Here is a 12,515-nt window from a genome sequence, read left to right as displayed (position 1 = left end):
TTGTTGGAAATGAGGGGTAAGGAGTTCAAGATGACTCTGGGTCCCCAAGTTGAATAGCAGCACAGACAAGGATACTAACTTGATGAACACCAGAGGAGATAAAGGTTTCAGAAGAACCTGCTAAGTATGAGGGTACTTCACATCTCTTGAGTAGCTGTGAAATAGCTCACACATAGTGCTCAGGAAAGGACATAGAAAGCAGAATGAAGAACAGTCTGCTAGTAGCAGCAGTCCTCATGTGGTACTACAAACATATGCCTGCCCTATGGTGGATGCCTCCAGCCTGTGACCCTGAAAGCTTTGCCATCTTAAAAGTCCAATCTTCCTGCTGAGAAGATAAAGATTTGTTAAGTTGTTGAGCAAGGGTTAAGTGAATTGGTGGGGCCATCAGCGAGAGTGACGGCATGAGCTACAGAGATCTGCTAACATGTGACTTCTAAGTCCATTAGGACCACAACCATCATTTCTAAGTTCCTCTAGGTCCTCGGGCTTCTCCTTCTAGGTCCCGGAGGATTGCGAGAAGAACACTAACATCTTGAATATTGAAACACCTAGCAAGTGTCACAGTGGAGTTGGCTTGTCAAGAGAGGGACATAATTTACTGCCAACAAATGTGGATAAGCTTAGGAAAGGACATAAGGAGATGCTAGGGGCATCTAGCAAGGTGTTGAAAAGAAAGGAAGAAGCTACTGTCTTGTTTTCTAAGCCCTTCTCCGTCCATTGGTGCATGACACTCTGTGATCTTTAAAGAAACAGAATAAGTATTTTGGTGCTTTGGACAGCTGGGGAAATGGGGGGGGGGGCTCAGAAGAGGAAATGTGAAGCGTGGTTCAGCAGAACTGCGACTGGCTGAGAACGTCTGCCTCTCAGCTCACTGCAAGGTCAGCTTCATCTTTGGCTCAGGCAGCTGTGTGTTTGGACTAGTCTTCCCACTTCTCAAATATGAGTATTTCATTTCAGACAAGTTGATGAAAATGAACAGTTGTCAGGATGTTGCAGTTTAAAATCATGCCTTGTGGTATGTGTATATTTACACTAGGGTAATTAGGAAATGCTACCAGAACACTACTAGCCCCAGGACATTGAAAATTCACTTGCTAGAACCACTGGCTATACTTATAATCCAGGGGGCGATGAGGTATGGCATAAAAACTGGCTACCTTGGAATCAGATGATAAAGGGGTCTGAGGGTCAGCACTCTGTCTTCAAAGTGTTTCCAGTACCTGCCCCAGGCACACCCAGCTGACTGTGCTGATTTACTGCTAAGATCAATAAACCAAAGAGAATTCCCACTTCCCCCACTTGTCACACCAAGTCTAAAATTATGAGTTAGAGGAAAGTGGGATTCTGACATTGGGTCTCATTTCACCTTCACTATATTATCTTGGATATTGAACACATATGTCTTAGCCTTTTAGCTTGACTTATTTCATTATAAAAAGAGCGGAAACATAGCACACCAAATCCCAAGGATTCAAAGACACAGGAGTCATAAGCAATGAAACACACCATTTAAGAAGAATCAGGGCTCTATGAAAATAGATATGATCCATTATTTGTTGGACATTGGCTCATTTCTTACGGAAAAACAGAATGAGTTTTGGAATTTCAGCCTAGTGGAGTGCAAAGAGTTACAGATAAGACCATCTCTGCTGTTCATCCTTAAATAAATAGCTGCTGTTCTTGCTTGTTAAAATGTAAAATTTCCAGATCTAAATGTCAGAGAATTCTAGGAAAAATTGCAAAACCATTACTTCATAAACATGTAATTGTGCTATTACTGCTAAATGCGATGACATTCTATAAATATCACAGTTCAGGCCTCCTGGTCTATAAATAGGCCCAGTTAATCACCGGAAATATATTTTATTTCTTGAATACTAATGGAGTAATTACAGAGTCCCCATTTTCTGGTGCCAGAGTCCATTCTCAGTTTCGTTGGTATCTTTTCCTCCTTAGGGACCCACCACGGAACATAAATCTTCAGTAAGTATGAGGACAAGGGCAATGGTGAAGACATTGGTTCCATGTTTGTAGCCAAGTCCAGAACCATAGGAACTGTTCTGACTGTAGCACTGAGGTCTGTACCTAGTGGTAGACCAGACAGCTGTCTATACTGCACTGTGCAGTGTTGCCTCAGTAGAGATCTGGTGGCAGCTCTTTAGATCAGGATGGGATGTAGCAGACTCCAAAGCAACAGCAAGACAACTAGATGGTCTCCTCAGCACCAAGTCAAATTGGAAGGCTGAGTAACAGGATGAATACCAAGTGACTTAAGTTTAAGCCCTTAAATCTGTTGTTATGCTTTCCCAGAATGCCCTGCTGGTGCGGGTGGCTATACACTGAACCACAGACTTGGCTGCTACATAGCCTAACCATGTGTCTCTATTTATACAGTGAAAATTTTACAAAGTAGAATGTATTCTTTTCATCCCTGTATAAAATGAGGTTGTCTGGGTGGCATCAAGATTCTGTGTTCATGAGGTACTTGTTTTTTTTTTTCTAGGTCTCAGTTTCCCCATTTATAAACTTGCAAAACAATAGGGCCATTATAAGAGAGGCAGTTGAAATCTCTGGCAAGTTTGTTCCCTTGTCTTGAGCTAAGGAAAGAAAGATGTAAAAATCTTTGCCCCTTAATCAATGTCATAGGTCTGTACAAGGGCTCGGTCAAGCCACCACATCTTCTAAGGAGCTCCCAGGAACCCCTCTCCAAGGACCTATGAGATGTCACCAAGGTAGCAGTCTGCAATGCAATCACACAGCTAGGCTGTGAACATCGCTCTAGATGCTGAAATCATAGAGTGTATGATGGATTGGCAGGAGGGTGGGTATTAACCAAAATTAATAATATAGACGCACAAGGAAAATAAAGAATGAGGGACAAGGAAAGGAAAATCCTCATAATTGAAAGAACAAGCACATTTTGGGTAATGAACAAAAGTGTTAAGGAGTTTACTGGTAGTCAGAGCAGAACCAAAACCAAAATGCATAAGAGTCTGTGTGACTGTTTCTAAACACAGCTTGTAAGCAAGTTGAGTTCCATGGGTACAGTTCTGCCAGGAGTTGTGATAGTGAACCCACTGGACTTTTTTTTAAAGCCTAACTTTATTATATATGGCAGGGGAGGAGAAATATAAAGAGGAATGAGGTGCATCCCACAGCACACAGGTGGAAGTCGGAGGACAACTTGCTTGAGGTAGTTCTCTTCTTCCACTTTCACATGGCTTCCACAGATCAAATTCAGGCTACCATCTTGTGTGACAAGCAAATAGATCCATTGAGCCATTTGGGGGCTCCTTCACCAAGCTTTAGATGTGCTCGGATGTGGGTGGCTTTGTATGATATCCCAAATGAGTAATTATTATCCCCTCAATAAATATGCCTCTTTTTCTTTAGGTAGGTAACTAAGATCAATTTGTTTCATTGTTTGGCAGTAGTATCCACCCAGCTCAAAGGACAACACAAAACTAAATCCTGCGCAAGCTGAGTGAGACAGAGGATGTTACATCAGGTCTCAGGGCACTTGCATTCAAGAGGAAAGAGAAGACTCCTCCCCAGGAGCTGTCACATGACATCACAGGGGCAACAGCCTTCCTGGGTGAAAGACTTACATTTCACTGACTAATGGTGGCCATATCCTGAGAGTAAGGAAAGGCTGGCTAAAGCATTCTACCCAAACAGAAGTGACCAAAGACTTGTCCATCCCCAAATGGCCAGCAACTGGGTGTTCATATGGCTTCAGTTGGAGTGCCTCTGGAATCAGATCTATTTTTCAGGCCAGAATAGCAGACCTTGTACACAGGACATACCTAGAGACCAGCAAGTCCTAACCAAATTACATACATCCTCATGAGTTACTAAGTACATTGGGCTGAGCAGCAATGTGAGCACCAAAGCCCTTGATGACGTAAACAGGAAAACAGGTGTTTTCCTGTACCACTCATTGCCTATACAGAAACATAATTGGAGGTTTATTCCATAGAGCTGTTCCAGGTATCTTCTTCATCTCTGACAAAGGATTCAGGCACAAATGGAGCCAGTTGCTGGCATCAGAGTTCATAGCTGAATGGGGAAGAGAACCATGGAAAAATATAGTCCTGGGAGTATAATGGGAGACATGATAAGAGTATCTTTTATTTAGACAGTCTCACTGTGCAGCCCTAGCTAACATGGAACTTGCCATATTTTTTTTTAATTGGAGCCCAATGACTGACTAATGGAGCATGGTATGCAGTGGCAGGCCACGAAGGCTGAGAGACTGGGGTTTTTTTCTAAACACACCATGCCGCTCAATTTATCTTGAGAACAATGGGAACTCTGGAGGGAGATAGCATAAGAGAAATGGCATGCACAAGGTCATGTGCTTGGCACACTTGGGTTACAATGTATAATACAAAAATTCCAGATAAAGAAGTGTTGGGGCTGGAGAGCTGCTGCAGGTCATGTGGCTATATATTGGTTGCATGACTAGATGAACAGTGGGTAGCACTGTTCATACATGAGGAGAACATACTTTGCTAGATGCCAGAAGAAAAACAATAAATAGTCATGAGGCTTCTGTGTTCCATAGGCACAGCACTTTCATTGTCTCCAAATATGTCATACCATGCTGCTTCTTACCAAAGCCTGAGAGATCACCTGGACAAAGTTCAAAACTTGTCAAGGACCCTTCTAAGTCATACAGATTATCAGGAGAATGGAGGGAAGATAAAAGAAGCCATGGTTCACTTCCAGTTATTCAGATTCTACAACCAGACCTTTGCTCCCCTATGCCTTGCCATGGAAGAGCAGACTGCTCTTTTTCAGAACTCCTGTGTGTGGAAACAGCAGTTAGACAATAAGTAACTCTTAAAAGCAAGTGGAAAGATGTTGCTAATACTGCACTGGCCTGCCTCCTTTGTCTTGGGATTCCATTCTGCCTTCTCCAACCCCAGCCTGGCCATCTGGGGACTAGATCCCAGGAGACAGAGGTACAGGTGTGGGTCTCTTGGTTTTCATCTACCTTGATACACTTTTCACTTAGAAAATATAAGTGTCCCCAAGGACCCAGCTAGCTTTTTGTTCAGATATTAGTTTAGGGATATCAGCTAGCAGATTAATAATTCCATATCAGATGTGCTAAAAATCTTCCAGATTTCATTTCTGCTCCTTCAGGAAAATTCTCCAATTTTTTTTTAGAATAATAAATTTTCTTTCTGTTTGATTCTGGGGGAAGATGACACTTCTAAAGGCACAGGCTGGTGAGGCTCTAACCTGGGGTGGTGAAAGGTTCTAGGTCTGAAGCTCCTGTAGACATCAGTTGAAAATCCCTCGAGCCCTGGCCTCCTTTCTCAGTTTGCTCTGCTTCTTAGCCAAGTGGTCCCTAACAGTCATCCCTTCTCTGGTATTGGTACACAGCACTTTGGGCATGACACAAAATTTTAGGGACTTTGCCCTAAGAATCTGAAAAGGAACCTGGGCCTAGACTGATTATACCATCCCTGGAATAAAGCCACCTATGGATACACCTAGTTCATGGTGTTGGTTAAGCCACTGAACAAAGCCAATCAGTGGGCTCCAAGCACATACTACAGTATCCTATCAGTTGGACACCTCCACAAGTTTAGTTCCTAGGGGTGAAAGTGGAACTGGTCACATTTGTTTTTCTATCAACTACTATCTCTACTTACTGTCCCAGAAAGGTAAGGTATTATGAGTAGGAGGGAATATAAGGGCGTGATGACTTGAAGCTTGTGGTTCTCTAAGAAGATTCAGTACAAGAGTTCACAGGTTAGCTAAGGCCCCTGAGCAGGCACAGTGCCAAGCTGGGATTCAGACTCAGGTCTCCCTAGCATCTAAACCTGGACTTGTTTTGATACACCTCACTGCTGGGTCCTAGGGAACCCAGGCATCTTCCAGGGTCTGCTTTGCTGACTGGGATGGCCTTCTAAAATTCTGAATGAAAGAAAGATCCTGCTGCTGAAGAAGAGTCAGGAAACATAGATGAGGTCCCATTGTAGACCAAATGTAGTAATTCTCCCATGAAGCCAACAAGAAAGGCACCAAACTGTTCCGGTAGGAGCGGGGAGTGAGCAGATTAAACAAAGACATATCTTGAAGTTGTAAGCTGGACAAGTATAGTGGCGATACAAATGAGTTTCTGTTCTTTTTAGTCCAAAGGTAATCTTCTTAGAAGGCTTGGAAGGCATGAGAACAAGAGGATGGGACATCAAGGACAGGCCAGCTGAGATGAGGAATATGCCATTAAAAAGGTACCTGGAACTCCGAGTACAAGTTTTAGACCCAGATAGGAGGCCCAAACTGACATAGGACCTGAGCTGCTCCAACCCTTGCTTAGACAAGCTTCCTTTTACAATGACTAACAATCAACACAGAGACGCACACTCACAGATGCTCTGTCAACGTTTTGAGCAGAAAACAAAAAGCAAAAGCAAAACAAAAAACAACAGGAAAAAAACCTGAGTTCTCAGCATTAAATGGAACATTTATCAATGACACCCCCCCAAACCCTCAACCTCCAGCCCCACTGCCACCCCAGCACACCCTCACAAAGGCTCCAGGAACATTGTGGAATAACGGGTGGAAAGAATGCAAGAGGGGGAAAGGAGCGGTGTAAAATACTGTCTTATAGATATCACATAGCTACCAGACTCATGACCTTACAGCAACTGTTTTCACCTGCAAGAAGTTCAAGTCACATGAAATTTCAACATAGATGAGGAGGTTCTCTCCAGGTCACACACTTACAAGGAGCTATTAGCAGTTGACAGCTTCCAGCTCAGTGGTTCTCAACCTTCCTCATATTGTAGTAACCCCGTCCATAAAATTATTTTTGTTGCTACTTCATAACTGTAATTTTGCTACTGTTATGAATCATAATTAAAATATCGGTGTTTTCTGATGCTCTTCAGTGACCCCATGAAAGGGTTGTTCTGCCCCCCAAAGAGGCCATGACTCACAGTTTGTGAACTACTATTCTTGAGGAAGGAGAATCATTCTTTTTCGAAGTTGTTCCTTTTCAGTAGCTTTCCCATGCTCCAGTGGCTGGTCCTGAACCCATGCACATATGGGCAATACTTACTAGATTTAGTGTGTTAGCAAAATAAGAAGAGACATGAATTGGGGGGGCACATTGGGGAAGATACAGGGGAATTTGAGGGAAATAAATGGAGTTAGATATGATCATGATTCATTGCAAACATTTATGAAAGTCTCAATAAGAAAAATAAGAAAAGAGTCAACTAAACATTTTTCATTGTAAAATCTAAAAAAGAAATGCACCCCAAGTCCAAATGGGTGAACACAAAAACCAAGAGTCAGAGGCTCTGCTAAATCTAGTGTAGTCCCTTCATACTTTGTAGAATTGGAAGGCCAAGAAGCTACTCAAAGAATCTGTCTTAAGCCCCTGCTATGTGCACTGGCTGGGATTGTAAAAGAATATGTATCTCTAAGCAGATGGAGAGAGAGCAGATTTGAGGCAGAGATGTGGGTAACTCACTCCGACTGGACTGATTGGAAGTCTTGGTTTGGACTTAGGCTGGAAGCCTTGGAGTCCCTTTCTTGCTGTCACTTGATAGACCAGCATGAAATGTATTGATCAGGGTTTATTTGCAGTAATACTGGGTTCTGTAACATGGATGACTACTTCCCTCCTCAATCTGGAATTTTAGTCTTTTGACTAATTCCTCTTTCCAAATTGCAGCTTCCCTAAGGCTTAAGTCTTCCCTTTTATTAACAAAAAATGATCAGACCTCCATGTGGTAATGTACATCTATAATCATAATACTTAATAAACTGAAACCAAACTGAGCTACAGGGTGTAAGACTTGTCTCCAAAAATTGTAAAAAGAAAAATTGTTATAGGGGCTGAAAAGATATCTCATTGACTAGGAATATTTTTCTCATAAGCACGAGGCCCAGTGATTGAACCCAGAACTCATCTACCAAGCTGGGTATGACCTCATGCACCTGTAATCTCAGAGATGTGGGAGGTGAGGACAGGAAGGCCACTGGGAAGAAGGGAGAACATGAGTTCCACGTACAGGGAGAGACCACGCCTCAAGGGAATAAGACAGGAAGTGATCCCAGAAGACACTGCTTTATGCATACACCATATATACTTAGACCACACTCAGCGATATACCTAAATATACAAAAAGTAAGTAATCTTATCTGTTTGAATCTTTAATATGATAAGTTCATGGGCTAAATTCTTGAGGTTAAATAAAGTTGTTCTTCCAGAATCCACAGGCAGGAGGAGAGGCATGCAGCTGTCTTCGATCCATCCAGAGCTTCCATCTAATCAGTATGCATTGTTAGTGTGCACTCAGCCCTAGCTCCTGTGTCTGTCAATCAAGAGCATCTGTGATTTGATAGTAACTTCTCCACCTACACCTGTCTCCAACTTTCAGTTTTCCATGAATTCTCTGTGTTCTTTCCAGGTTCTTTAAGTTGACTTACAGTGTTCCATCCAGGTAAAGGTATTTTCACCCCTTTCTCTTCTGGTGGTAATCCCACTAACCTTCAAGGCCTAGTGCAATGCCAGCTCCTCCTCCAGGAAGCCTTCCCTGATAGCAGGGCATAGACAGTGATTAACACTGTTCATGCTAGAAGAGATGCTCAGGAAATGTTTGTGCACATTCACTTTACTAACTTCCTCATTAACAAGGAATTACTCTTTCTTCTTTCGCCTTCCTCTACTCCCGTTGCAGTTTGCCTTTCATCATTGGGATTAATGCCAGGGCTCAAGAGACAAATATTTCTGGTTTGACCTTAGTTTCACCCCTTAAATTATCTATCAAACTGTGTATTACTTTTCTCATCGCAGTAACAATCATAGCAGATGCTACTTAATGAAGGAAGACCTTAGTTTTACCCATGGTTTGAGAAGTGATAGTCTCTCATAATGGGAAGGCATGGAGGTGCAAGCATGAGACAGTCACATCGGAGCTCGTTAGGAAGCACAGAGAAATGAATGCTGGTGCTCAGTTTGATTTTTCCACCCACCTTTGTATTCATTTACTGACCCCATCACATGGGATGGTATGCCCTATATTAATAGTGGACATTCCTTCCTCAATTAATCTTATCTATAAATATCTCTACAGATCCCGGAGGTATTTTTCCTAGATTCTTCCATACTCAGTCAAGTTGCCAACGATGATAACCATTACAAATAGAGATACTAGTACTTGTTTCACACTACTGTTGTGTGAATGAAATGAGGTAATATGTAAGGAGCATTGAGACATCATCGTTTCTGGTAAGGGTTTACTGTTCTTATCATTGCTACCTTCAGGCCTGGCCCTACTGGGACAGGACCATCTGTGGCAATTGCCAACAATCAAAACAACAACAGAACTTCGAAAGGTGAAAAGAATAGTCCAGTGATTTTGTAGATTTTGTTTCCTGTGGTCCCTCACATTTACCCTACATGGTGCTATAGATACTTTCCACCTTGAATACATACTAGACACAGTGAAAAATTTAAAAAAAGCTCTTCTCAGTATCGTGAGATGAAGGATAATGATACCAGAAAGCGATTATATTGACGGTGACTTCTGACATCAGCACCAAACCTGCTGTGCCTGTTTGTGAAGCAGCTCACGCCTTCACCATCATGCCAAGCCCACTGAGGAGTCACCATGAGCAAGGCCCACCCTCCCCAACTGAAGGAATTTCTGGACAAGAAGTTATTGAAGTTGAATGGTGGCAGACATGGACAAGGAATACTGCGGGGCTTTGACCCCTTCATGAACCTTGTGATTGATGAGTGTGTGGAGATGGCAGCCAGTGGGCAACAGAACAACATCGGCATGGTGGTCATTGGAGGAAACAGCAGCATCATGTTGGAAGCCTTGGGAAGAGTCTAAGCAATGTTCTGCAGAGGCTCCCACATCCCTCCCCAAAGAGCCTATGTGATTGTGATGTAGAATTGGGTCATGTACATTTTCATATGAAACTTTCTGCTAAATAACTTTTTGTGATACTCCAAAAAAAAAAAAAAAGCGAGCAACTGGCTATGTAGCTCTTGACTAGTGTGGCTAGGACTCTAGATTCAACCCTAAGTACAACAAAATTTAATTGATTAAATCAATTTTTAAAATAAAAATAAGAAAACAACAATAAAAACCCACAAACAAACAAACAAACAGTACATGTCTTCTCCTTTTCAAATGACTACGTAAGCTCAGGAATCAGGAAAGAAAAAAGGGACCATGTGGGAAAAGAATGAGGGAGGGAGAGAGAGAGAGAGAAGGGGAAGGAGGGAGGGAGGGAGGGTAGATATAGGTGCTATTAAGGAGAAGAGGGGGAGAACAGAGGGTGTATCTTAGATTGTTATTGCTCTCATGAGCACCATGACCAAAGCACCTTGGGGAGGAAAGAGGTTTTCTCATCTTAAGGTTCTCAGGTTGCCATCACTGAAGGAAATCAGAGTAGGATCTTGGAGGCAGGAGCTGACATAGAAGGCATGGAGGGGCGCTACTTACTGGCTTCTTCCTCATGGCTTGCTCAGCCTGCTTTCTTATAGAACCCAGAACCACCTGCCTATATGTAGCACTACCTACTTTCATTGATAGTTAATTAATCAAGAAAATGCCCCACAAGCCAATCTGATGGAGGCACGTTCTCAATTGAGAGTCTCTCTTCCAATTTATGTCTAGGCTTGTATGAAGTTGACAAAAAAAGCACAAGTGGCTTTATCTTAGGAAGGGAAGGGAGCGTATTTTTGAAGATGAGAAAAGAAGGAGGGATAAAGAACACCAAGGGTTTGATGTTGTTTACTTAAATATATATCTGTATACATATATACATAATTTAAATGAGGTTAAAACATTTAGGGTGATAATGTTCCCCTCAAAAAACCATAGGCAGTCTAAGAAAACCCCCAGTGCCAGGCATGGGAAGCTTCCCATTACATTGTTAGTTGAGGGAGTCCAAGAGACTTCCAAAACACTACAGGCTATTGTACTTGTCCTTATTTCTTCCCAGGACTTAAAGGTAAGACACTATTGCTGAAGAGGTCATACGCCTTGGACACAGGACTTCAAAGACTTGAGCAGAAAATTATCTGGGCAGCTCCTCCCTTAAGAACATATTTCATGAGCCGGGCGTGGTGGCGCACACCTTTAATCCCAGCACTCGGGAGGCAGAGGTAGGCGGATCGCTGTGAGTTCGAGGACAGCCTGGTCTACAAAGTGAGTCCAGGATGGCCAAGGCTACACAGAGAGACCCTGTCTCGAAAAACCAAAAAAAAAAAAAAAAACCAAAAAAAAAAAAAGAACATATTTCATATTATTGGAAGTTGCTATGCAAGCTGGCAAGGAAAAAAGTCAATCAACAGTCCTACCTGGCTATAAAGCCCCTGTGGCTATAAAGCCACAACAATGAGCAACATAGGAGATTATTCTCATGGTTGAAACAGTGGTATTTATATTTTGGGGGTAACCAACATCTATCTCGGTGGAATTATGGTTCGGTCAATCACAGTGAAATCAGCTGTAAACGTAGCGAGCTGCCAGTAGCTAGGGAGATCACTGATCTTAAGGGAAAACCTACTAATGCCAATTTTATAAACCAATGTAATTTGCAACTGCAATCTGAATACCTATTGTTATAGCCACAGCCAAATGCACTTCTCACTCCTCATCAAAGAACATGCAAAGAACAAAGATTTACAGCAGATCTAGATCATCACAGAAATACACAACTGTCAAAGTACAGAGAACAACTGACCGGATTGTACAACTTCTATGCCTAAGGCTGAGGGAACAGCAAAGAAGTGGAGGCAGGAAAAGAACCTGGAATTCTGCAGGGGGTAGAGTGTCTCTCTCTCTCTCTCTCTCTCTCTCTCTCTCTCTCTCTCTCTCTCTCTCTCTCTCTCTCCCTCCTTCTTCCTCTCCCTCCCTCTCCCTCTCCCTGAGACAGGGTTTCCTTTGTAGCCTTTGCTAGCCTTGAACTCACTACATAAATCAGGCTAGCCTAGAACACACAACAATCTACCTATTTCTTCCTATTGAGTGCTAGGATTAAAGGTGACATGGCAATGTGCTTTTGCAGGAGTGATATTAGTAAGATACAAGGAGGAAACGTGTCCATCACCATGTAGATCTGCATACCCCACATTAGGAAGCCCAATGTCTGTCAAAATAAAAAATTAGATCTCAACATGGTATTCCAGCTATCCAGGATACATTTTTAAAGTCACTTGTCAGAACTAGGTCAATCACAACTTGAATGAGGAAAGCCACTTGGCCACTGTTAACATATAGATAACAGAGATGGTAGAATTATCTGGCAAGGATTTTAAAACAAGCATTATAAAATACACTTAATTAGCAGTTATAAATAGTCTTGAAACAACCGAAAAAGAGAAAATCCTGGTAATGACATACAAGACAAAATAATAACCATACTAAATTCTTTCTTTAACCTGAACTTTTTCTTTTATTTTTTTTAACAATTTATTCAGATTACATCCCAATTGTTATCCCTCCACTTGTGTCTTCCCATTC

The 12,515-nt window shown here is 42.2% G+C and overlaps 1 protein-coding gene across 1 annotated transcript; it reads left to right on the top strand.

Annotated features, from left to right (window-relative positions):
• Nucleotides 1-9,567: 9,567 nt before the first annotated feature.
• On the top strand, nt 9,568-10,012 carry LOC311601898 (small nuclear ribonucleoprotein G-like). Its single transcript, XM_084789654.1, has one exon. It carries the CDS (start codon nt 9,645-9,647, stop codon nt 9,870-9,872), a length of 228 nt encoding a protein of 75 aa, XP_084645780.1. The 5' UTR covers nt 9,568-9,644; the 3' UTR covers nt 9,873-10,012.
• Nucleotides 10,013-12,515: the final 2,503 nt, after the last annotated feature.

Source organism: Acomys minous (assembly GCF_964271855.1).
Source record: "Acomys minous genome assembly, chromosome: 7".
Taxonomy (NCBI): domain Eukaryota; kingdom Metazoa; phylum Chordata; class Mammalia; order Rodentia; family Muridae; genus Acomys; species Acomys minous.
Note: the sequence above shows the minus strand (reverse complement) of the source record. Positions and strands in the feature narration are given on the sequence as shown.